The 26,602-nt window shown below is 39.7% G+C and overlaps 2 protein-coding genes across 8 annotated transcripts in view; one reads left to right on the top strand and one right to left on the bottom strand.

Moving 5' to 3' along the window:
- Positions 1-172: 172 nt before the first annotated feature.
- On the top strand, positions 173-4,964 carry UQCC5 (ubiquinol-cytochrome c reductase complex assembly factor 5). The gene is made up of 3 exons (XM_060765884.2): positions 173-271; positions 3,306-3,498; positions 4,576-4,964. Exons 2-3 carry the CDS (start codon positions 3,348-3,350, stop codon positions 4,632-4,634), a joined length of 210 nt encoding a protein of 69 aa, XP_060621867.1. The 5' UTR covers positions 173-271; positions 3,306-3,347; the 3' UTR covers positions 4,635-4,964.
- A 3,309-nt stretch (positions 4,965-8,273) lies between these two features.
- PBRM1 (polybromo 1) overlaps positions 8,274-26,602 on the bottom strand; it is a 51,447-nt gene continuing 33,118 nt past the window's right edge. For 4 of the 7 annotated variants that reach the window (XM_060765869.2, XM_060765874.2, XM_060765873.2 and 1 more), the window contains 13 exons: positions 22,804-22,989; positions 21,338-21,495; positions 20,684-20,950; positions 20,160-20,305; positions 17,650-17,807; positions 16,944-17,127; positions 15,263-15,473; positions 13,937-14,138; positions 13,631-13,795; positions 11,448-11,594; positions 10,732-10,799; positions 9,507-9,723; positions 8,274-8,591 (listed from right to left, as the gene is read on the bottom strand). In XM_060765869.2, the coding sequence (XP_060621852.2) occupies positions 8,419-8,591; positions 9,507-9,723; positions 10,732-10,799; positions 11,448-11,594; positions 13,631-13,795; positions 13,937-14,138; positions 15,263-15,473; positions 16,944-17,127; positions 17,650-17,807; positions 20,160-20,305; positions 20,684-20,950; positions 21,338-21,495; positions 22,804-22,989 (2,282 nt within the window). In that variant the 3' untranslated portion in view covers positions 8,274-8,418. The remainder of the gene's footprint in view (positions 8,592-9,506; positions 9,724-10,731; positions 10,800-11,447; positions 11,595-13,630; positions 13,796-13,936; positions 14,139-15,262; positions 15,474-16,943; positions 17,128-17,649; positions 17,808-20,159; positions 20,306-20,683; positions 20,951-21,337; positions 21,496-22,803; positions 22,990-26,602) is intronic. The other 3 variants (XM_060765871.2, XM_067463608.1, XM_060765876.2) reach the window with 3 other exon arrangements.

Raw genomic sequence — 26,602 nt, 5'->3', positions numbered from 1 at the left:
GAGCAAGACGAGGGTCTCTTCCGTTGCGCCTCCCCAAGCTCCGCCTAGGCCACGCCTCCAAGACAGCAGCCAATCATATGAGACCGTTGCCTTGACTAAGGACGGGGCAAGATGAGGTCTCTTCTGTTGCGCCTCCCCAAGGGCCGCTTAGGCCACGCCTCCAAGACAGCATCCAATCAGGTGAGGCTAGGGGCGGGCCAAGATAAAGGGTCTTCCGTTGCGCCTGGCTCAATCCTTCTGTACCGGCTTCTTTTCTCCTTTGGCCTCCAAGGTGAGTGTGGGGGCTCGCGCCTTCTTCCGCGACCCCTGATTGGATGAGTTCAGGAGGGGAGGGCTTGGGTTGTGAGCGGGCGTTGGGCGTGCGAAGTCTGTTTCAGGTGTTTCTAGACTCCAGCCCCCAGAAGCTCGTGCCGCCCTTGTCAGCAGTAGAGGACTGTGGGAGTTGCAGGCCAAAGCGAGTGGAGGCCAGAGCCTGCCCACTGTTCCCGTTATTGTCTAGATCAGGCCTGGGCCAACTTGGGCCCACTCTCCAGGTGTTTTGGACTTCAACTCCCACCATTCCTAACAGCCTCGGGGCCTTTCCTTTTCAGGCTGGCAGAAATGAATAAGCGGCTGAGGGGGAAAAGGAAGAGGTCTCAGGCTGTTAGAAATGGTGGGAGCTGAAGTCCAAAACACCTGGAGAGTGGGCCCAAGTTGGCCCAGGCCTGATATATTCTAGTAATGCAGAGTGATCCCTCTCTTCTAGTAAAACAAACTCAACTAAACATGCAAACATAAATTTAACTAGCTTTCCGGTATACAAGCCATTGTAGAAATGATGATGATGATGGTTGAACTTCAAAGACTCTGGCACAAGCTAGTCAATGTGGTCCCTGTGGTAATCGGCACACTGGGTGCAGTGCCTAAAGACCTCGGCCTGCACTTACTTATTTATTTCAAACATTTTTACCCTGCCCTTCTCAACCCCTGGGGGGACTCAGGGCGGCTTACAATTGGCAATAATTCAATTCCGCATCATAAAATACAGAATAACAAATATAACAATTAAACATGAACATTAATAAATAAAGATTAAAACAGTATACTTACACTCTGATTAGCTATTGCCTGTCTGGTGGCTGTTTAGCTAGCCATCTACTAATAATTACTCCGCTTAACTTATCCAAATCCTCTTCCATGCCATAGTCAAACATTATCAATTGTCCTTTAACCTGATTGCCCAAAGGCCTGGTCCCACAGCCACGTTTTAACCTTTTTTCTAAAGGTGAGGAGGGATGACGATAACCTAATTTCCCCAGGGAGCAAATTCCACAGGTGGGGCCCACCACCGAGAAGGCCCTGTCCCTCATCCCCGCCAAGCGTGTTTGAGACAAAGACGGGGCCGAGAGCAGGGCCTCCTCAGAAGATCTTAAGCTCCGAGGTGGGACGTTGAAGGAGATACGTTCGGACAGGTACGCTGGACCGGAGCTGTATAACACTTAAACACAATCGACACTGACAAAATTACCATCTGTCAGCTGCAGAAGGCCACCTTACTGGGATCTGCATGTATTATTCACCAATACATCACACAGTCCTAGACACTTGGGAAGTATCTGACGTGTGATCCAATACAACAGCCAGCAGAGTGATCTTGTCTGTTGTGGACTCATCTTGTTGTGTTTCTAATAATAATAATAATAATAATAATAATAATAATAATAATAATAATTCCCTCTTCATGGCTCGAGGCAGGGCACAACATTACTAAACACATCATAAAAACATTCAGTAAAACACATAAATTAAAACATTTCTACGCATATTTAAAATACACAGGGCAAAGATTAAATACAGTAGACACAGAGCATAGCTTTAAAATTCATGATTGAAAGTTGACTGGGTAGGCTTGCCAAAAGAGATGGGTCTTTTTAAATTCCTCCCAGTGATTTAGCTATCAGAGCTCTTCCAGCAGGTCATTCCACAGTGGCTGATGAAATGGCCCTCAGTTGGGTTCTGGCTGACTGAAGTGAATGCCCCCCAAAGGGCCTCAATGTCCTAAAAGGCAGATTGTGCAGGAGAAGGCAATCTTGGAGGTAAACTGGACCCAAACCATGCAGGGCCTTAAAGCCAACACTTTGGCTTTGACCTTAAAGCCCTGCATGGTTTAACTTTGCCCAGAAACTGACAGCCAATAGAGTGACTTTAGGATAGGTGTAATATGCTCACTCCTAGATGTTCCTTTGATCAATCTGGCTGCTGTATTTTGAATCAGCTGCAGTTTCCGAACTTGGTAATAATAATTATAATATAATAAAACTTTATTTATAGACTGCCCCCTCTCCCCAAGGGCTTAGGGTGGTTTACAAACAAAAAGCCAACATTGAATGCCCAAATGCAAAGGTAAAAAGGTAGCCCAATGTAAAGTGCATTGGGATACCAATCTTGAGGTTGCATCGCCATCCCTCCACATTGCTCTTTGTTGGCATTTAATGTTTTCCCATAGATGTTGGAAACCATCCTTCGGGGAGGAAATAAAGTTTTAAAAATATTATTATTATATTTGTGGTTTTGGCCTTTTTCTGATTTGTTTATTCACATAAAAAAGTTCTCTCCAGGTCCTTCAATGCAATTCTATAAACTTTCAGCAAAAGTCAACCATATAGTCACGATGGAAAATCCAGAAATTCCTAAAGGTATTCTCTCGGGTAAAAAAATAGCAATGTCCTTATTCATGGGTGTTCACTATCACGGGGTTCCTATGCCCCTAACCCCTCTAAATGTGGAGAGCTGATTGTAATAGAAGAAAGAGCTCCAGCTCCGTTTTATTTTGTCATCTTTCCTCCATGAAATATTAAGAGGGTCTAATAATCCACACATGTAGAATATGATGTGGTTGATGTATCTTCAAATTGACCCCATCTTAGGTGAACCCTATCATAGGTTTTTGTGACAAAGTACTTACTATTACCTTCCTCTTAATGTTAGGAGTTAAGATTTGCACCCAATAGGTTTCCATGGCAGAGTTGGGATCAACCTTCAAAGTCCTATTCCAGCACTCAGGAATATGATATACAACCCATAATGTATGTAAGACAGGCTTGGAATGTACAAATCAGTGCACTTGTGTATTCTAAGATCGTTTATCTCCAATCAGCCATGGAATTGTGTAATACTGGGAAACTCTTAAAAGAGTACCAAGGAGGAACACAAGAAAATAAGGCACATTTCTTAACTGTCATTGAAACATTTGAAAAATGCGCCAGTATTGCACCCCACTCTACCCCCTGCAGTGTTGACTAACTATTAATCATTTTTCCCTCCAGGATCAGCTTCCCTCTCTCACAAGAATTATATAGCCCTCTAAAATGCACATCAGCCATAGAATAAAGCGGTTATTGTATATGGTGCCTGGAAAGCAGCGCTTTGGCGTTTATAGATTTCTCCCTTTCTTCTTTCTTCTTGGAGGTGCTATGGAATGGTTTATGATCAATGTTCGTATTGGCAAAGAGACTTTTTGTAAGTATTATATTTCTCTCTCTCCAGGATTTGACAGTTGTTTAGAAGGGCTTCATGGTCTTGTTTTCAGCAATCACTTTAAGTACACGGTTCACTAAAGACTCCATGGTTAATGGTATCAAACATCTCTGAACCTTTTAGCAGAATCCATTAGTTTCAGTTGCCCTTCCTAATTTTTGCAGATTTAATTAATTTTCAGTGAAAACTTCATTGAAGTTTCAGGACTTTGATCAATAGGTAAGATAGAAGTTGATGGCACATAGCAACAGACATTTTTGGGCACTTAAATGTATCAAGTTGGCCTCATAATTCCAGAACCTATATCCAAAGTTTCACTTATCTGTGCCCAAAGGAAAATAGTTTCTCTAGTAATTTGCTAGGACCTCTAGGTGATTCTGTGGTATGATCCCTTAGAAGTTAGACTTACCCTGGAATACCTAAGAAATTCCTAAATACTTTATCTCACTAGGAATTTCTGGATCTTTCAGGGCCATTTGATGGTATGCTGGAAGTGAAGGTCAGGTAATTTCAGGGCGTTTGGTCATACCTTTGGTTTAAGTGAATGCATCTACCGTGCTCCAATATGGGGCTTGCTGTATCTCACACCTTGCAGCAGTCACCCAGAGAATAATACATTCAAGTTTTTTAAACAGAGATTTTTGTCCTGTTCTCTATGAACAAACTGTCTCTTCTGAACTGGATTTCACCAGTTTTGTTGAAGTACACCTTCTCATTAAGCCAAATATGCCCTTCATTTTAGGGAGAGACTGAAATCAGTACTGGTGATCTCCATCTCAGGTGGGAGGTCTCACACTAAGGAAAATCAAATTATTATGTGAAATGGATGTCAAAACTTATCAAGGTTAGTAAAATATGTTTCATTCTTTCGACAGAAAGAAACTGGCATGAGTATTGTCTATTCACTACCCCAGTATTCAAAATATAGTCTTTTGGATGATGATGATCTTAAATGTCAACTTTGTACAAATGTAAGCTAGCTGTCTAAAGAACAAACTTGACATTTAGTTAAAGAAAACTTCACAGCATCTTCAGAAATAATCACAAATTGTTTTACAGATGATGTTTACCGCAGAAAGCAGTCCGAGAGACAACATGAGAACTTGGAAGAAAGATGAATTTCATGCTGCACTGGGATGTGATGTGAATTTTCAAGTGCCAAATCCTACTAGACTTCCATTGTTGAATTCAATTTATTATATTTCAGGCTGGCTATCTCATCCTGTGGAATATATGATGACAGAAAGTGCTGCTGCTATGTCTGGTTTAACTAGAGCTGCTTATAGGATAAAGAAGACAACTGGCTACCTATGTTGTGCTTCAGAAGCAGTGGCTGTTAACTAAGGCATTTATTTAGGTATTCATAACTTTTTCAAAATAAGATATCTTCTTCAATTACAAAGTACTACATTATTTCTATTATTAAAGAGAATGCTTTGGTCATGAAATTGGGTGGTCTGGACATTGGGACATCAAGCTTTGCTGCAGCTAATTCTTCAAATGCTAAGGCAGTGTCTCTGGAAAAAATATCACAACCCAAGGGAGGAGTGCTACTCAAGAATATAGGATAGTATGTTCCATAGAAGACACAAATAAGCTATGTAACAAAACCAAAATCATGATCTAGATTTCATGGTTTTCAAGAGAATGATTTAGAAATACTGAACACCTGGGTATGGTTTAAAATACTCTTTAGAGTAAATGTGTAGCTTAAGGAATTACTTTCAATCTTTCCTCACTCCTAAAGAGAAAAATGCACAGGAGTCTGACACTGTCTTTCCATCAGAGGTGAGATGTTTGTTGTGATTTCTTTGCGGATGTCAAGACTTAGAGGGGGAAAGACATCTCAGTGGATCAAACCTAGTTAATCCAAATTGAAAACTATTTTTATTCAAATTAAAAATCCTCCAAAAGACAAAGTGATAGTACATGCACAATGACCACTATTTACTTTACGCATTGAAGTGTACAGCCAGGAGCAAAAACGAGACATGGATTAACCAGGTCCAAAGGCTTGTATGCTGACAACATAAAACACTAACTTGAATATTACACACACTTGTTCTTTAAGGAAAGATGGGAAAATACGGAATAGCTTATGAATGGTTAATCCCTTCCAAAGTAGTTTAGAATTGATGTATTTTCCCACTTACCTGAGGCAACCATTTTGCATACGTTTAATTTAATACAGTGTGACACTATAGAAAACAGTGGGATCAAATTGGCAAAAGACATGGTTTGTTTTTCCGTTACAAACTATTTTGAGTTAAAAAGCACTTCAATCAATTGGTTGTGCAATCCAGGATTGTAGCTATCAAATCTCAAACTACCATAAATGTTACTGAAATGCCCCCTGCACACAGAGACATGATTTTGGAATAAATAACATCTGAGATAATTAGGGCCTGCCTAACGGTCTAGGAGGAGTGCTCTGCACTGCCACAAAAGAGGCCTCTTTTTCAGTTCTCATTGTTTACTCCTGGGCTTTTAGAAGATGTAATGCTACCTTCAACTTAAGTAGCCAGGGAGGACAAAGCTGCAATCCAGTCCATCCTGATCCTTCTGAACTACACAAAATCAAATGGGGGTGTCTCATCCTGTTCTTAAGAAATATTTTAATAAATAAAAATAAATACATGCTAGGTTCTTTGGTGTAATTTTTGCAGTACCTTAAACAATGTGATTGTATTAGTAAAAGTCTATGGTGGTTCAAAGTGCTAAAAAGAAAAAAAAAACCTGCCTCCAAGACTAGCTGCCAACTACTTTTGAGTAGTTGCAATGTGTGAGGAAATTTAAATACACTGGCCATAATTCAGAATAGCACCTTCACACCCACTTCAACAGCTCCCAGTATTGAGCCAGTTTTGTATTGAATGTTGCTGCACAGCCAGCTAAGCCAACTCCCTGGGGACAAACAAAGAACTGGTGGTAGCAGTTTCTATGAGGTTTCCAGATATAGCAAAATAAACATGTGTGTAACAGCAACTGCAGAATGCGAAGGATGCAGAACGCTTCCCTGTAATAATAATTTGAGTTACTACCCCATCAGAACAACTGAATCTCTAATAGTTTTGCTTGTCCTTTTTCAGGCTATGTTTTGTCACAATGTATGATTTGAACAGATCCAGAGACATCAAACACATTTCCATTTTCTGGATTTGCATTAAAATACATACTGTGATATAACTATGAACAGATAAACTAAAGAAATCCAGAATAAACCTGTTTTCCTGGTGAGCTGTTCATTCCCTGAAGCAAACAAAACAACAGTTCTTCATCTAGTTACCTTGTAATTAAACAAGGTATCTAAAACATGATTTTTCATTCATTCATGTATGTTTTACCTGGTTGTTTGGTACATTCCTCTCCAAATCCATGTTTGTTTCTTAAAAATATATTGCACCACTAAGCTTTTTCTGAAGCTGTACTTTTACAAATGAAGACTTTGTAAGCCACCAATCACCTCCTAAACAGAGGAAGGATCTGAAACTGGAAAATTATACTATGTATGAAAGCAAAAAACCAGAGAATTATACAAATTCAGGAGCCTGTTTAAATGAATGTAAACATTGTAGTAGACTTAACTATGGGCCTTTTACATGCTTTAAGAAATTAACCTAGATTGTAACTGTAGCTATTATAGATACCTTAAGACTGTGATCCCAAATGATTAGGAGGCACGTTATTTCAAAACTTCAGTGACTGTTTGAATAAAGAAATGCACAATTAGGGTTTAACTTCCTTTCTGCCAATAACTGTGCTGAGATGATAATTGTAATCCATCCAGAGTATGTTGGTTAACATTCTCAACTGATGAAGTACAATATTTTCCATGCAAGAATAGTTTTTGAAAAAGCCAAATCACTAATCAGTGTAACATATTTTTCAAGATGGAAAATATGCTAGTGGCCCTTCTATAGACCCTACTTATTGTCAAAGATCACAATTAAAAATGAGTAAATTTGCAATAGTAACTTAAAGCTGAAGAGAACCACGTCAAATTTTAGTTCCAGTGATAGAAATACAAAAGAATCTTAACTTCTGCAACATTTAAAAAGCCTGCCCCCCCCCCCAAAAAGTATGTTGTTACTAATGACTTGCAGTATTAATATACTCTGTCAAAAAGTGAACCATGCAAGATAACGAAATAGAAAATATTTGAATATTTTATCATTATGCTTCCTCAAGAATCTTCCTTGGATAATCTGCTGTGATAAGCTCAGGTCTCATTCTGGACAAATAAAATAAGATACTGCATTCTCACATGTCTAGGCCTACTGGCAACACACAGAAGCTTTCATGTTGGTAGAGCTCTTCATATCACCAGTTTCATCAACACAAACCAGCCTGAAATTTGGAACATCTTAAAGAAGATGCGCAGGAACTGCCTTGCTTATTTATTCTGCAGCTTTCTGAATGAATACTTAAGATTTTCATTTACCAAGTTGATTCTATCCACTCCCCGCCCCAGTAGCTTTATTATTTTAGCCTCACTTGATATATTTATTGGAAGTCACTACCATAAAAGCACATGGGTATTCATGTTGCTAAGATGTAGATTCACATTTCCCAGCTAAACTGTTAATATTCTTGCTACTTAAAGAACTTGGATGGCATGAGATCCTCCGTGTGAAGAAAAAGGATGCAACCCTTTTTTCATTTATAACCAAATATAAGATCATCTTCCAGGTTGAAGAACCATATGCACTAATCGGTGTATTTAAGAAAAGTCAACATAATATAACAAAAAAGTGAAATATGCTTATTAAAAGTGTCCATATATTTTAAAAAAACAATCCCACAATGTACAGTAAGATGCAATAAAAACAGTTTGTTTTCCCCCACCAATAACTAAAACAGCTACTGTTCCACAATTTTTTATATGTTGGCATTGAAAGAAGATCAAACATTTTCTATGTTGTATGCCTGACGAATATTAAGCGTATCTCTCAACATCAAGTCTCGAAGGCGCCACAGTGCGTCTGCCATTGTGGTATGGGCCCCTTTGCTTTTCAACCAGTGTGTAGGTAGGCGGCTCTCTTGTTCTTTTGAGAGGTGGACGTCACGTCTTCGTGCTGAAAGAATAAAAGGAGGTGCACTCATAGGACCCCTTTGCTTAAATTACTTATCTCTATGCAATCACAGGGAATATAAATGGAGCAGTTTTAAAAAGCTGACACAAGACTGATTTTGAACAAATAAAAGTTTGGATTTAAGAAAGAATTGAGAACTGCCTATGGTATTGGGGAGCCTAAAGAATAAAAAGGTAAAGGTTTCCCCTGACATTAAGTCTAGTTGTGTCCGACTCGGGTGGTAGTGCTCATCTCCATTTCTAAGCCAAAGAACCGGTGTTGTCTGTAGACACCTCCAAGGTCATGTGGCCAGCATGACTGCGTGGAGTGCTGTTACTTTTACACTGAAGTGGTACCTACTCATCTACTCAAATTTGCATGTTTTCAAACTGCTATGTTGGCAGATGAGGGGCTTACAGCGGGGGCTCACCCCACTCCCTGGATTTGAACCACCAACCTTTCAATTAACAAGTTCAGCAGCTTGGCGGTTTAACCCGCTGGGTCACCAGGGGGCCTAAGGAATAGATTATTAGCATTCAATGTATTTTTCTTTTGGGTTCAATAAACTTGCAATTGAATTTAGGCCAAATTCTAATCTACATCTAATATGGGATTCACTGTTGTTTTCAGTTTACATTTATTATATAAAAGATAAAAGCTATAATGAATAACATATTTTAAACCCAAACAAGGACATTTATTCACCATTACCAAACACCCTATATCCAATTGTACCAGAAATTGTAATTTATTCATGCTATATTTCCAAATCATTTCCCTGCCTGGGTCTATGAGGAGATGGTTACATCATTATGAAACAGCAACTGAGCATCTTTTTTTTGTAGAGCACAGCCATAATGGAATTAAAGAGATAGTCTCCAATTTTTTAGAGTTTGTGTATAATCCAAGTGTTCTCACCTGAAAGGGTCTGGTCCCACTTACTAATGCTACTTGAATCAGCACTAAGACCCTCAATGTATTTCAAATAAGCCTCTGAGTGAAGAAGCCTCTGGGTCTTTGGTGGAGGGGATACAAACATGGGAGTTGTAGGCTGTTGCATGACCTGTTGGTTTCCTGGATTTTGACCAGGATAGGGGGGTGGTGCCTGCTGTCCAGGTGGACCAAGGATACCCATCTGGAAAGATAAAAGGCAACACAAATAACACACCTGACAATCTAGGTCAAAATAGTTCGAAGATTTAAGATTCAGCAATGGGTAGCTGAAACAATCAATGCCCCCCAAGTATTTCAAATTCTATACCAAAATAACCTAGTGTTTGTAACAAAATAAGTTACTGTCAGATTTATTCAGAAAAGCCCGTATGTCTTATGTGCCATCTAATTAAACTAAAAAGGGGAAAGAAAGGGAGATGAAAAAATTGTCTATAGCAGCACCTTTAATATTGGTTTCTATTTTAGTACTAGTTTTAATAGATATAGATGAACAGAAATAAATAGCAAGTTTCACGAGAGACAACTATAGTAGCAGAAAAGCCCTGCCTAAAATATAAATCAGATGTAAAGGTGCTGTTAGATTATTTTTTCCTGAACCATTCTTACTTTTTCCTTTTTATGTTGCAACAGACTATCACAAGTATTTCTTGGAAAACTTTAACAGAACTGTTTATTTATATGGGGAGTGAGGTTCATTTTTTTTTTTACAGAATATCGAGTTTTGTTATAATTAATCTTCCATAGGGTCCAAGGATTTTTCTGGATACAGGAAAGCAGAGACCAATGCTTGAAATGTACAATGAGAAAGTAGTTTTTTAGAATATTGCTAATCCTTCCCTCTTCCCTAGCCTCCTTATTACATTGCTAACTTCTTCTGGCATCTAGGCATCCATTTGATATTGGCTGCCAGGGAGCCATTTAGGAAAAAAATCATAGGGCCTTAAAGGTGGAAGAAACCCTAGGACCATCAATTTCATCCCCTTTCATTGCAGGAATACACAAGTAAAGTATTGTGGAAAGATGGCCACGCAACTTTTGTTGATGCAGTTTATATACCTAAACTGCATCTGTTCAGTCCCAGGCTAGATAATCAGGGAAATAAAATGCACCCACCAAGTCACTGAAATACACTTTTCCAAAAATAAAAACTTTAAAAAAATAATTCATAATATTTTCCTCATTCACTTACTTGCTGTCCAAATGGACTTCCTGATGCTGATGCTCCGACCATCGAGGAAACATTCTGACCCATAACACCTGTGTTTCAAAAGGTAAACAAAACTGAAGTGTTATTCCAAGCTAATGACAAAAAGCCATTTTGCGTTTGAAAGCCTAAAATCACACAGTGCTGTTTCTGTGCCATCTGAAAGTCCTATGATTTGTTGGATGTTTCTCTTAGTAGCAGAAATAAAGGTAGTAAGGGTGCTTCTACATATGACTTTATAATTGTGTATTACTTGTGTTATACTGAACTGTACTTGAATGCAGGATTGAGTTATTTTTGGCATCCAGTTTAAATAAATGATATGACTTTCTAAATTTTCAGAAAGACTGGATAGTATATGTCTTCAATATTCCACATCATTTGAAAAATTAAGTCCATTTTAATGAAAAAAATGTTTTAAAACCATTATCTTGTTTTATTGTTCAACTAGTTTGCTTCTGGACTGGGCACACGAGATTGCTTTGCCAACATATTTAATATGCCAGTGTGTTTGGTAAAAATACTCAATATGTTTCTCAGTGCATTTTGTGCATTAAGATAGTGATCCATCCCCGAGACATTCAGGATGAATCAAGAAACTAAGCTACAAATGCACAAATATTGTTTCCCACAGTATTTGGATAAATGGAGAAAGAGAGCAGAAAAATAAGATAATGAATGAATGAGGAGGTCCTTCTTACCCGGTGGCGGGATGCCTGACATGCCTGGTGGAAGCTGATGGGGTGGAGGCACCCCGGGGTGAAGTGGTGGCATGCTACCCATGCTAATAATGCCATCAAGTGGGCCCTGTAAAGGTGGCAGCACTGGTGGATACCCACCCATCATGCCTTGAGGAACACAACAAATTTCAAACATGCATCAATGACATGCAAAATGATCCAAATAGTAACAACATGCACTACTCAAACATAAGCATCTTCAAATACTGCCATACACATTAGTATGTTGTAAAAAATGAACAATGTTATAATGCCAAATAATGCATTTGGATCAAATTAATATTTAGCCTATTGGCATTTTTTAGGATGAAACAGAGTATTTGGCATCATTCAATTGTGATTACTGCAAGCAAATGCAAAATGTTATGTCAGTCGTATGAACTGATATGACATTGTTAACATGCACACTGAAAATTGTGGAACGGTACTGTAGCCCAACACAAAATATTAATTTTAAAACACAACATTCAATTTGTTCAATCATTTCTTCTAAATCTAATCAAGGGAACTTAATTCAACTTTTATTCCGCCTCACTTCTCATCAATGACAGATCATTAAAACTTGTAACATTTAATTTTTTGGTGGGTGGCACTAGTATGTTCAAGAAAAAAAATGAGGTGCGCAATTATAATTTCTTATATAGCTTTTCAGAATTATAAATAAGTCATTATGCTGTTAAATAAACAATGCCACAGAGCTGTATTTTTCACAGATTACTTCTCTGTCTTCAATGGGTGCTTACTTTAACATATTATAGAAATTAATGTATCACACATTATTTTGAAAATATAAAGTGGATATAGTTCTTGAATGGCAGAATAAAGGAATGTTGTTTGTGTCTGAAGAGAGTTGATCAGGGGGAATCTTGAGCAGGGCTATGGAGTTAGAGTCATGGATTTGGATTTGAACAATTTTGGGTGCAATCAGAGTTGGTAGAAATATACTATACTACAGTGTTCCCTCGCCACTTCATGGTTTGCTAACCGCGGACTCGGTTTCGCGGCTTTAAAATAAATTAATTTAAAAGACAAGTAGCATATAAGTAGAGGAAGCGAGAGAGAGAGGAGGGGGAGAGAGGAGTGGGTAGAGCTATACTGTACATATACAGTATAGCGTCCCTACATCGCGGTTTTTCACTTATCATGGGGGTTCCTAAAATGGAACCCCTGCAATAGGTGAGGGAACACTGTAATTCTGACTCGGGAATTTAAAAAAAAAACAAATTGTAAAGATCACATTTATACCTAGTTTGAGAGGCAGTTGTAATAGACAATTTGAAGCTAGTTTGTGCCCTAAATCATAATTTATGTCACCTCCAGTTTCACAATTCCCATATTGTGAGGAATTATATTTAAATGAAAATGAAACGTCCTAAACTTTTCCCTCATAATATGCTGGAAACAAAAGGATAAGACCCAATCTTGGACTTAAACATGTCTGAATGAAATTGTTCCTTTTGAAATGTTAGTTGCAAAAATAGTCTACAACATGATGTTTAAGAGTGCTTTCAAAAACCAGTGCCCTTGAGACAGCAAGTGGCATATTTTAGTTCTTGGATCAATTCAACTAATAGCTAAAACCACTTTTCCTAATTATTTCACTCATAAAAGTACCTACAAATGAAGATGTTTATTACAATTTCTTACAGCATGAATATATCACAAATAATACAACAACGTAATGCGAAACCCTGACAATTCTGTTGATGTGCCACATGAGAGAAATCAAACTCTTGTATAATCTGAAAGACTAAAAATGACATTGTGGTACAATTTTTGTGGACTAGAGCCAACTTCATCAAGTACACAGTCACTCTTTCCAAGGTTTATTGATTCTGCAGCATTCAAAGAAAACAGTAAACAGATAAAATTATATATAAATTGGCTGATAAGAAAGTTGCTACCAGCTTAGTTATGATAAGGTGGCAATGCTTATGATTAAAGGATGTTATCTCCAGTGGGGAGGACAAAATCTATGCTCAGAAATCAGTATTTTTGAAGTTAAATGTAAAGAAGTAAGATTCAATACAATCTCCCCTCAGTCGGATGACAACAAACTGACACAACTATACAATTACAGTATGATAGAAACTGGTAAAGTAGATGAAAAGGAAGAAATGCTATGAATCTCTGTTTGTTTTTACCTGCAACAGGTGTCATTTGTGAGTTGAGCATCCCCATAGGGGTTGGGGGTGGCACCACCCCCATTAGGGCCCCCACTGGAGTGCCGGCCCTTGGGGAGGAATTCTGCTGCTGCTGCTGCGCTGCCCGTTCTCTCTCCTGCTGCTCAGCCACCTTAGCTGCCCGCTCTGCAAAAAGGATTTTACATGTTCAGTTACTCTGTTATAACTTCTGCTTAAGGATCAGTACACATGTAGGCTTATGGGAGACACAGAATCTTTTCTGTAAGAAAAAAAGGAAGATTTCACACAAGTACAGTTTTGGTTTACCTTCATACTCTGCTTTCTTGGTGGCTTCCAGGTTTCTCCACTCTGTTCCAACAAGTCTGCTGAGCTCTCCAAAGGAATAATCTGGGTGTTGAGCTTTAATGACAGCTCTCATCTCACTACTAAATAGAATGTAACCACTCATATTGATCTTTCTTTTTGACCCTTCCTTCTTTATACTGCTTTTAGAAGACTTAGGAGTGGACTATGGGGAAGATAATATGACAATTTAGTAAATAGAGCAATAAAAATTATTTACATAAAATATCATCATAAATACATTAGAAATAAAAAAGAGAAGATGGCAAAATATTTCAGTCTTTAATATAACTTTAAACAGAAAAACAGCATATAGGCTAAGGTGGAAAGATCACAAGATTATTTAGTTACATAACCTTGTAAAGATTTTGGAAAAAAACCTTTTTGCAATCTATTTGATGTATATGCACTTGTGGATAGGTGTTCATTTTCATAGCAGCAACCACCATTGAACTGCACATAGACATTTACATATTGGAATGCTGTGTTTTGTAATTAAGCAAAAAAAAATTATGCTGTGTTGTAAACAAAAATTCTTGGCTGCATACATTATTTTGCTTGATAGTTTGCTGTGCCTAAATGTTGAAAAGACTAATTTGGAACAACATTAACTAACACCAAATAGAGTTTGCCTAGTAAAGATTTTGTAAATTGGGTTCTCTCTCCTTTACATGAAAATAATGAAAAGCAGTTTTACTGTAAACAGTAAACATTTTCCGGTGCTATATTTGTCTGTGGAAAATTTCCAACATCATATGGTTTTGTGTGTGTGATGTTTATCCATAGCAATCAGTTCTCTATTACTTCAATAAAATATGGTACATGAGATGGGCTAAATATAAGATATGACATTCTATTTTTCTAAGCTTTAGAATCTGGAGACACATATTGACGAACTCTAGTGCTTAGAACACACTGAAAAACTTGTTTCCGTTTCATAAAAATCTCTTATTTCTTAGGAACAAGTACCCATTGCCAAGACAAAGGTGGTCAGTTTCGATATAGGACTTTAAATATTTTCTTTTAGATGGAGTTATTTTTTGCTAAACATAACATTTTTTGCTAAACATTCTCTTTGTCTTACTGTAAATATTCCAATAAAATCATTTCTACATGAAGCATATTTGACTATAACATTTTAATTATTTAGCACATCAAGAAAACATAATTACCAACCACACATGGACATATGTTTGTCTGCTGTAGCAAGCAGCATTCTTCATACACATAGAAAAGAAAGAAGAAGAGAAAGGAAAGGTTTCACCAATGTGAATATGTAAATAATGTTACCTGGGGTGGTGTGTAAGGCATTATATCTAATTCATTAGTGAGTGGAGTTGGAATCTGAGGCATTGCTGGTGCTTCTGTGACTTCGCTTTCCTCTTCTCCAATCTCTTCCATCTCTTCCTCACCTCCTTCCAATTCCGCAAATTTCGCTTCTAGCTGCTGAATCTTTTTTTCCAGCAGTGGAGATGGCTCCTTCTGAGGGACTATGGGCTTTCTAACATAAGAATTTAAAAATAAAACTTCTTTCTTGAGAACTGGTTCCTAAATTCTTATTGTTCACAATATATATTGCAGCATGTTGAAGTGTGAATACACTAGAAAGAAGTGAAATTTTCAGAGAAAGAAAAAACAATTTGCTATGTTCTAATTTAGCCCTGAAACTATATCAGAAAAAATGACAGAAATATATTGGGATACTTATTATGGAGTGAGGTTTTAATCACATAACTGAGTCTGACTTTCCATTTTTCCTGCTTTCATTGTTACAATTCCTTATATATAACTCATAATGATTGGGTTTTTCCCCCAGTAATCAATACTATAATAAATAAAAAGTAATTTTACAGCACAACAGGATAGTCAAAGCTTTTGAGTCATAAAATAATTTTTCATACTGTTATTACAGACCATAAAGAAAAATGGCTTTATAGACCTTAGATGACTTTCATACTATGATTAGTACTTAAATTTATGTAATGCTAAGACACCTATAAATATTTTTACAAGTTGGATGCTGTTCTCACTAGTTCTTTGCTGAAACCGTGTCAGAGAAACATATTTTAACCAAGTATTAAGTCTTATATCCTCTCCTTCATTTATTTATGGTCAATAAAATGACAAATTCTATTAGAAATTAAAAATTAACTAGTGTCCACATAACATATTAAATAGTGGTCCAATAATAGATGGTTGTTGTTGAGTGTTTTTAAGCCACTTCTGACTTCTGGTAAACCTAACGTACATCTTGGCAAGATTGATTCAGCAGAGATTTGCCTTCATCTGAGACTGAGAGAGAGTGGGACTTGGCTCAGCAGTGATTCAAACAGTCTGCAAAGCACTATGGACACTGGCTCTCAAATAAGAACACATGCTCATTTTACACCCGAAACCTCAGGTTCAATCCCTATCATTTTCGCTTAACAGATCGCTAAGATGGAAAATATGAACTCCTGGAAATTCACTGCCATTCCAGAAAGATGATACACTGATGATACACCTAATTATTTAATAAAATAATATTGGCATCCATGTAATCACCCACATAAGTCTGCTATTTGCTATGGAAGGCATGATTTTAATAGTGATTATAATGTTTAAATGTTTTAATATGTATTCATTTTCACTGTTAATTTAAATGTTTATTTTAATAGTATGTTGTTTTAAGGCACTGAATACTTGCCTATATGTAAGCTGCCTTGAGTCCCTTTCAGGGTTGAGGAAGGCGGGTATAAATATGGTAAATAAATAAATAATAATAAATATTTCTCAAATTCAAGAGGATTATTTTAGGATACAGTTTCTTTTAATATTTTTACCCTTAGAAATCAGATTTCAATGGACAGGAGAATTTTGCAGAATACTATAATTTTAACAAAAGGGATTTTTATTATCAATTTAAATGGACAACTTTTCTGTGATCTTTAATTTTTTAAAAAATGTTTAGTAAAAATAAAACATACTTTACCTGAAGTAATAAATTTCATCATCTACCACTTTAGCAGAGAGAGAAAATCTTTTCAGCCCTTTGAATTTTTTCATCTGTCTGTCACTTTCATTATAGCGACTTTCACAAAGGAGAACATCATTTTCAGGAATCTCTGTTGGTCTACAGGACAGGAAGTCTTTGAAAGACAATACTGCACATTTTCCTGCAAGAGAGAAAAGCAGGTAATTGAATTTTCCTTACTTCAACAGGAAATTTTGCAACAGGCCTGCAGATTTACGTCTTTTAAATGTTCTTAGATATCATTCATAGACTATACTGATACCCATAAGCCCCATTCAAAAAATCCAGTATATTGCAAGGTTGCAGGTTCCTAAAGTATACATCACAGACATCTTTATCAAGTTCAGTAGATACCGAATAGAACACCGGCTCAATATGTGTAGTAAATCATATCTGCTACACATATTGACCCAACAACAAATAGGTTCACCTACCACAACTGATTTAATTTGTAATGAGTTAAATCAATATGCCTTTGTAAACTAATTTACAATGACAAATAATTATCTCACAATGGAAAGCCTGGTTTACTAGTTATATACACCAACTGTTAAGATAAAACATAAAATCATTAGACGATGAAAAATGCAAAAAAAATGTATGACATTTTGATTTTAGAGCTCAAAATACAAAAAATAGCAAAAGGGATCAAAACTGTTGTTACCCAGAATGCATGTCATGGGACAGGCCTCTTCCAGATTACTCAAAAATACTTCCTTCTTGTAGAACATTTTAGTTGGCTCATGCTCAGTTTCCTCTGGGTGTATAAAGATTGGTCCAAAGAAATAGGCAGCTCCGTCTCTTACCCACATTTTTTCTATTCTGAAAAACACAGACAAATCATGGTTTCGAAATATGTCAAGCGAAGATCTAAGTTCAAATATTAACAATTATCTTCAATTTCTTTATTTTATTAAGGCTTTATTCATCTTTTGTTTTTGCACTCATCAGTCCTGTGACACATAACTGAAGTTATAGTTGCACAACCCTGCAGTTCTCAAACGTTTTACACATTTTTACTTCTACATGTGGATGTCGCATCCGCCCAGACATAAAATAAAAATATTTTGTTCACACATTTTATATGTATTCATTTCATAAGAAAAATAACACTGTTTAAATTTAAAGTTTTCTTTAAATAATGTAATGCTCAACCTTTAATGCCCTAGACCAGGGGTCCTCAAACTAAGGCCCGGGAGCCGGATATGGCCCTCCAAGGTCATTTATCTGGCCCTCGCTAAGGGTCAACCTAAGTCTGAAACGACTTGAAAGCACACAACAACAATCCTATTTCATCAGCCAAAAGCAGATGCACACTTCCCATTGAAATACTAATAAGTTTATATTTGTTAAAATTGTTCTTTATTTTAATTATTGTATTGCATTAAAGTGTTGTTTTTTTTTGCACTACCGTTAAGATATGTGCAGTGTGCATAGGAATTCATTCATTTTTTTTTTCAAATTATAATCTGGCCCTCCAACAGTTTGAGGGACTGTGACCTGGCCCTCTGTTTAAAAAGTTTGAGGACCCCTGCCCTAGACGGTTTAGGTCCAGGCTATTTGGCCGACCACATCCCCTTGTACGAACCTGGCCAGATCCTGAGATCTTCAGAGAGGCCCTTCTTTCGGTTCCACCTCCATCTCAAGCTTGATTGGTGGGAATGAGAGAGTGGGCCTTCTTTTTTTTAGTGGTAGTCCCTCAACTCTGGAACTTCCTGCCCAGGGAAGCCAGAATGGCCTCCTCCCTGCTGTCCTTCAGACAGCAGGTTTAAACCTTTTTAATCGGCCAGACTTTTAAAGAAAAAGGTTTTTAAGATCACCAGGGACTGCTGTGATTTTATATGTTTCTCATTATGTTTAATGCTGTTTTAATACTTGTATAATTGTTTATTTTAACTTGCATTGCAATGCTTTTAGTTGTGAGCTGCTTTGAGTCTCCGTATAGAGAAAAAGCAAGATAATAATAATAACAACACAACATGTTGTATTGCATCGTCTTGTCTCCTTGCACAAAAATTACTAATACAAGGAGTAATATTAGAAAAAGCAATTCTTAGTTGTTGGTGACAACAGCCCAAAGCAATATTTATTTTATTTATTTATTTCGAGGTTTTATATACCGACCCTCTCACCTTCAAAGAGGGATTCGGACCGGTTCACAACATGTGTTAACATACAAAAAATATACAATAACAACACAATGCCACTTCATTACAGTACTACACTTGGATCATCTCACTGAATTCAATGGTGTTTACTCCTAGAATAGAACATAGAACTGTATGGTACAAGGGGATCAAGTTTTCCAATACCTTCATACCACTACACATATGCTTTCTTCCTGACCCCTATTGTCACCTTCCTCATTAAATGCTTGAGATGCATGATGAGATTTATAGGTATATCTACTGGGGGATAAGCACCTTACTTCCAATGCCATTTTTAAGTGAATGCATTCGATCACACTGCAAGTTTTGCAAAGTTAATGTGTATATTTACCAATCTGGTAAGCCTCATAAAGTAAACACTCACTCTACAAGCCTCAACACACGTTTAAGAGGTTGGCTGAGACCATAAATTTGTTTACCTTTCCCAACCTGCCCATCCCAATGTTAGCTGCCCCACATAGGAGCCACAACTTCCACCCCTATCCTGGCACTCATTTCCCTCTCTTCCTCACTCCCTGGTTCTATTTGCACACTGAAGACAGTTACTGTTACTGCAATGCAAAAGCCCCACCCCATGATGCCCTGAGACTCACTTTCTTCTTACTCTCTCATACTCTGCTCCACATTAAGGTGATGCTAAGAACGTTTCTGGCTCCATATCAATCCCAAGCATTTGGTCCGTCCAAATCCCCTTCTGTCTTTAGATGGTGAGGTAATGACCACCCAAAGCCTTGGCCCCTCTGCGTAAGTGAGATCCAATGAGGCATTTGGTAGATGGGTTACACGTAACCTGAATTCCTTGGATTGAGTGTAACTTAATTACAACCTGTGTGTATGTGCCTTCAAGCCGTTGGCACCCCCCTTGAGAAACTGTCAACACACTCCAGGGGTCACACCTCACCTTTTGTGAACCAAAGGCATAACCTGTGACTGCACAACTGTATTTATAAATTTTCCTGCATGCCTGTGTGTGTTTGTGTGTGGGAGACTCATTCACACAGCATACCTGCCAACTCGTGGTCGGACTAGACCGTGTGATTTTATGAAGACACAGTCCCCAACCTTCAGCCACATGTCATTGTAACAAAGTTGTTCATAATAGTGACAGCCTGGTTCTCCATTTGGCATTTCTACTGGAACATCTTCTTTATCCTGAAAACAAATATAGATTTCAGAATAAGTGAAATGTATGCATCTAATATAAAAAAAAACCCTATGCATTACAATTAAAAAAAACTATTCCCTTGTAAAAAAGCTATGCTTGGGGTTACTCTTCAAGAAGATACTATGATATGATGGAATTCTGGAGTACACACAGAGACTCAGATTTCGGCATTCGATTTCCAACTCATGCAGAATTATCACCTTTTGAAATCAGTGCATATGGGAGATCAGTGTAGAAATCAGATCCTCTTATCTTTGACATAGATTCAGTAACTATCAATTTCTAAACCAATAAAATACCTATTTTAAAATGAAAGCAAGTGAAAGGGTTGACACTTTTATACTAATAGCTGTAACCTCACATACCTTTTCAAGGCTAAGGATGCTGTTGCCCACTTTGCTTTCCTCAGATGTTTCAATGTGCTTTTCTTCATCAATTTTGTCTGTATTAGCAAACACTGACGCAACACGGACCACAGGCAAAGGCACATCTCGTGGGACAAATCGTACAGAACTAATCGGCATGGTCCACAATTTAATCTTCTTAAATGACTTTGTTTTTGCAGAATAACGTGATTCACAAACATAGACATCTTCATCTCTAAAGTTTTCTGGACATAGCTTGAAGTACTCCTTTTTCAATGGAAAAAAATTATCACTGATTAGTCAATAGAACAGCACAAACTCAAAAATCATTGTTTGGCATTTGCTGCAATAAAATCTACTTAGGAACCATTATATTCCATTTAGCTGTTCTGAGCATTTCAAAAGTTGTGGTCTGAATGTCACCAAGATTCCAAGAACATTCTTCTGGCAGCAGACCTCTCCCACAGTCAATTTAAATGCTTCAATTCCAATAGTGATCACATAAATTCACTATTTTAAGAAATGTTGGGAGGGATATAATAAAATATTGAACTGGAAATCTTTTCACGCTTAGCATTGCTGTCTCATCAAGATACATTTATAAATACTGGATACAGGATAAAATCAATTTTAGCAGAACTAGCCTCTTCTCACCTTAACAAACATGACTACACATTTCCCTAGAATTTTGTTCACAGGAACTTTGTTGTAGTAATCACTTTTAAAAACTTCTTTCTCCAAAAACTTTCTGGTAGCCAGATGGAATGTTTCATTTGGTCTATAAAACCAGCAACCATACAGCCATTTTTCTCCTATAAAGAAAATAGTTTATGTTCAATGATTTATAACTGTGTAACAGAAAACATTTATAACTGGCTTTAAACTGACTTTAAGGATTTTAATGGAATATTAATTAAATAAAAACATCAAAGTGTTGATGCCTCTTGCATTACATTGGGGAAGGAGCGCATGAGAGTCAGTGTGGTGTAGTAGTTTGGGGATTGGATTATGACTCTGGAGACCAAGGTTCAAAATCCTTGCTTGGCCATGGAAACTCACAGTGTTGTTTTGGGCAAGTCACATTTTCTCAGCCCCAGAGGAAGGCAAGTCTGCTCTGAACAAATCTTGCAAAATAAGCCCCATTGTAGGTTCTCCTTAATGTTGTCTTCAGTCAGAAATGACTTCAAGGCATTGCAACCATAGGTTATATACCCACTGAGGTAAAACACTTTTGTTCTTTTTAAGTCAAGGACACAAACAGCCATCAGGAGAAATCAGAAAAATGCAAATTTCTGTAAGAATTAAATGGATACTTGGATATGGGACTGGCATACTATCAAAGAAATATCTTAAGGACACAGTAGACATGCAGGTAGGGAGATGTTAAATATAATCATTGATATTACACAGGACAGACAACAGTAGCCTCTCCCATTTAAACAACCACATATCACCACAAAAGTGACAAGCAGTGGAATGGAGCAGGATTGTCACTTATTTTCCGAGTACAGTGATGTCAAACTTTCCACCTACTGATCGAGCCAGCCTGTTCAATGCTCAGGAATTCTAGGGGCTAAATTCCAAAATATGTGGAAGGCCAAAGGCTGAGAACCATGGCTTTTGAGAAATACTGTATCATGGTTTACATACAAGTGAAAATAAGTCTCAGGACAGATGGCAAGATATGAGCCTGTGAGTTCCTCAACAAGATCATAACTTGTGCCCCACAACTCTCAGTTGAGTAGCCTCCTTGAACAGGATGCACTGGCAGTGAAGTGGCCAAACAGATCACAGAAAAGAGGTCTCCTTTTTTATTTACTCCAAGAAAACAGAAGTGGGTCCTATGAGGTTAGTTCCTTTGCACAGTATGATTTCAGGATTGTATTAGTATAAAAGGGAAACTTCATGGTCACATTTTCATTACATCATCACCTGTATTATATTAACACTAAGATAGGCCAGGTGACAATTAACCACACACTAATAATTGTTAGGAATTACTGCAAGGATCTATGGCCCTATAGGTCTTCTGGCATAACATCTGGATTCCATTCTGAAACCACAAACGCAAACACACTCTTGTCTACAACACCCAAAATTTAGAAGATTTTCTTTCTTACCAGCTGAATCTTCCCACAGGCGTTCAATACAGACTATATGTGGTTGCAGATTGGCTTCTGCAGGTTCAACATAAACATAATCTCCAACATGGTACATGCTGTTTTTAAAGCTGCAATCTTGACTGTATGTCCTATGTAAACTAGATAGTCCTGATCCAACAGAAGTATCCTCACTCTTTTCAGCTTCTTATTCAACATAAAAGAAAACAAAGGAAAAAGTTCACAGTCAATTAAAAAACATATGTTTCTATGGTGGATAAGATTTTGCACACTTGCAACCGATGTAGGCAGAGTATGTATTTTCATTTGGAGCTTTACCAACATCAACCATTTCAATCTATGTCTATATGATATAATGAATGGCGATGGTCTTATTATATCAGGGAATAAAATGATTGTAAGTAGCAGATACTATGTAGAGAAAATGCACACCCTCCTAGAAAGGGGAAGAGAGAAAGAGCAGAATGAAAATATTTTGCAACTGCCACTTCATCAACAAAAAAAGGGTGATTGAGGGTGTGGTGGGGAGGGGGGAGGGGGGGGAGGGGGGTTGCTGGCAAGAACTAATAAATCTAATAACAAACGTAGACTGCGGCATGGAGGGGGGGAGGTGTTCCACTAGCCGAGGGGCCCCCATAGAGGTCGTGGTGGGAAGGAGGAGATGCGGGAGAAGGAGACCCCGAATTCGGCCTAATTCGGACCATTTTTCCAAATTAACTATTCCCAATAGGTCTCCTAAGGTGCCTTGGTGTAACCAGGTGAGCGGGCCCTCTGGCTTGAAGGTGGTGTTGTTGAACGCCAGGTCTGTCAACGGAAAGACATCTTGGATCCAGGATTTAATCCTGGAGGAGCGGGCAGACCTGGCGTGCATCACGGAGACCTGGTTGGATGAATCGGGGGGCGTAAACCTCTCCCAGCTTTGTCCTCCAGGTTTCTCCGTGCAACACCAACCAAGAGCCGGAGGACGGGGAGGCGGGGTCGCAGTGGTCTATAGAGATACCATCCATCTAACCAGGAGCCCCATCCCGCAGACCACAAACTTCGAATCTGTCTACCTGAGGGTGGGTGACCGGGACAGAATAGGGATTCTGCTAGTGTACCGTCCACCTCGCTGCACTACAGTCTCCCTACCTGAGCTAGCGGGGGTGGTCTCGAGCCTGGCGGTGGAGTCCCAACGGCTCCTTGTGCTGGGGGACTTCAACATCCATGCCGAGGCAACCCTCACAGGTGCGGCTCAGGACTTCATGTCCGCCATGGCAACCATGGGGCTGTCCCAACAAATAACTGGCCCCACCCACAGTGCTGGACACACATTGGATTTGGTTTTCTGTCAGGGATGGGAGCAGGGTGGCGGTGTGGAGGAGTTGTCCATCTCTCCGTTGCCATGGACCGACCATTTCCTGATTAGATTTAGGCTCACTGCGCCCCCTAACCTCCGCAAGGGTGGAGGACCCATTAAGATGGTCCGCCCCAGGAGGCTAATGGATCCGACCGGATTCCTGACGGCTCTTGGGGAGTTTCCCGCCACCGCGGCAGGTGATCATGTCGAGGCCTTGGTCGCTCTCTGGAATGGGGAGATGACCAGGGCTATTGACAAGATCGCTCCGGAACGTCCCCTCTCAAGTAACCGAGCTAAACCAGCCCCTTGGTTTACCGAGGAGCTGGCAGCGATGAAGCGAAGGAAGAGGGTTCTAGAGAGCGTGTGGCGCTCGGACCCAAACGAGTCAAACCGAACACGGTTTGTGTCCTTTTTGAGGGCATACGCCGCGGCAATAAAGGCCGCAAAGAAAACTTTCTTTGCAGCCACTATTGCGTCTGCAAAAAACCGTCCGGCGGAGTTGTTTCGGGTTGTCAGAGGTCTTTTAACTCCCCCTACTTCAGGTGGGAGCCCTGACAACTCGGCAGCGCGCTGTGAAGCATTTGCTCGGTTCTTCGCAGACAAAGTCGCTTTGATCCGCTCTGGGCTGGACGCCACATTAGATACAGTCTCTGTGGATGTGACACAAGCACCTGCTTGTCCGATTTTGTTGGATTCTTTTCAGTTTGTGAAACCCGAGGATGTGGACAAGATACTTGGAGGAATGAGACCCACCACGTCCATCCTAGACCCCTGCCCATCCTGGCTTCTAAAGGAGGCCAGAGGGGGATTGGCCGAGTGGGTAACGGTGGTGGTTAATGCCTCCCTTCGGGAAGGCAAGATTCCAGCGAGCCTAAAACAGGCTGTTATAAAGCCGCTGTTGAAGAAACCATCACTTGACCCCACTAAATTGGACAACTTTCGGCCTGTTTCCAATCTTCCCTTCTTGGGCAAAGTCATGGAAAGCGTGGTGGCCTCACAACTCCAGGTATTCTTGAGAGACACGGATATTCTGGATCCGGCACAGTCTGGCTTCAGACCGGGACATGGTACCGAGACGGTCTTGGTCGCCTTAGTGGATGATCTGCGCCGGGAGCTAGACAGGGGGAGTGTGTCCCTGTTGGTGCTCCTGGACCTCTCAGCGGCCTTCGATACCGTCGACCACGGTATTCTTCTGGGGCGCCTTGCAGAGATGGGTCTCGGGGGCACTGCCCTGCAGTGGCTCCGGTCATTTCTGGAGGGTCGCACTCAGAAGGTGTTACTGGGGGACTCCTGTTCAACGCCACAGCCGTTGACTTGTGGCGTTCCTCAGGGTTCCATCTTGTCCCCCTTGTTGTTCAATATCTACATGAAGCCGCTGGGTGAGATCATCCGGAGTTTCGGGGTGCGGTGTCACCTGTACGCAGATGACGTCCAACTCTGTCACTCCTTTCCACCTGCTACTAAGGAGGCCGTCGAAGTCCTGAACCGGTGCCTGGCCGCTGTAATGGTCTGGATGAGGGTGAACAAACTGAAATTAAATCCAGACAAGACAGAGGTACTCCTGGTCAGTCGCAAGGCCGAACAGGGTATAGGGTTACAGCCTGTGCTGGATGGGGTCGCACTCCCCTTGAAGGCGCAGGTTCGCAGCTTGGGTGTGACCCTGGATTCATCGCTGAGCCTGGAGCCCCAGGTTTCAGCGGTGACCAGGGGAGCATTTGCACAGCTTCGGCTCGTGCGCCAGCTGCGCCCGTATCTTGGGAAGTCTGACTTGGCCACGGTGGTACACGCTTTGGTCACATCCCGCATCGACTACTGTAACGCTCTCTACGTGGGGCTGCCCTTGAAGACGGCCCGGAAGCTTCAGCTAGTCCAACGCGCGGCAGCCATGTTGTTAACGGGAGCAGGATACAGAGAGCGTACAACGCCCCTGTTGTCCCAGCTCCACTGGCTGCCGATTTGCTACCGGGCCCAATTTAAGGTGCTGGTGTTATCCTACAAAGCCCTAAACGGTTCCGGCCCAAAGTACCTTGCAGACCGCATCTCGGCCTACGAGCCCACGAGGGCCTTGAGATCATCCGGGGAGGCCCTTCTCTCGGTCCCGCCTGCCTCGCAGGCACGTCTGGCGGGGACGAGAGAGCGGGCCTTCTCGGTGGTGGCCCCCCGGCTGTGGAACACCCTCCCTGCTGAAGTTAGACAGGCGCCCTCCTTGATGGCCTTTCGTAGGGGCCTGAAAACATGGCTCTTCGAGCAGGCCTTCAACTGAGTGTTCTTGAAACGACATAGGAATGAACCAGGATTATGAATTTGGCTATGACCCCAGGACCTGACGAAGCGGATTTTTAGCATAAGTATATGTTGTATGTTATGTTATATTTGTCCGGTTGTATTGTCATTTCTACTGTATATTGTCTTTTTTGTTATTGTTCACCGCCCCGAGTCGCCCCCGGGCTGAGAGGGGCA

Source organism: Anolis sagrei, chromosome 2 (genome assembly GCF_037176765.1).
Source record: "Anolis sagrei isolate rAnoSag1 chromosome 2, rAnoSag1.mat, whole genome shotgun sequence".
Lineage (NCBI taxonomy): Eukaryota > Metazoa > Chordata > Lepidosauria > Squamata > Dactyloidae > Anolis > Anolis sagrei.
Note: the sequence above shows the minus strand (reverse complement) of the source record. Positions and strands in the feature narration are given on the sequence as shown.

Excerpts from the sequence above, each read along its gene's own strand:
- UQCC5 (XM_060765884.2), top strand. The coding sequence starts at position 3,348 with ATGCACATCAGCCATAGAATAAAGCGGTTATTGTATATGGTGCCTGGA. Across the intron at positions 3,499-4,575 it reads TATTGGCAAAGAGACTTTTT|ATGATGTTTACCGCAGAAAG; the intron begins GTAAGTATTATA and ends ATTGTTTTACAG.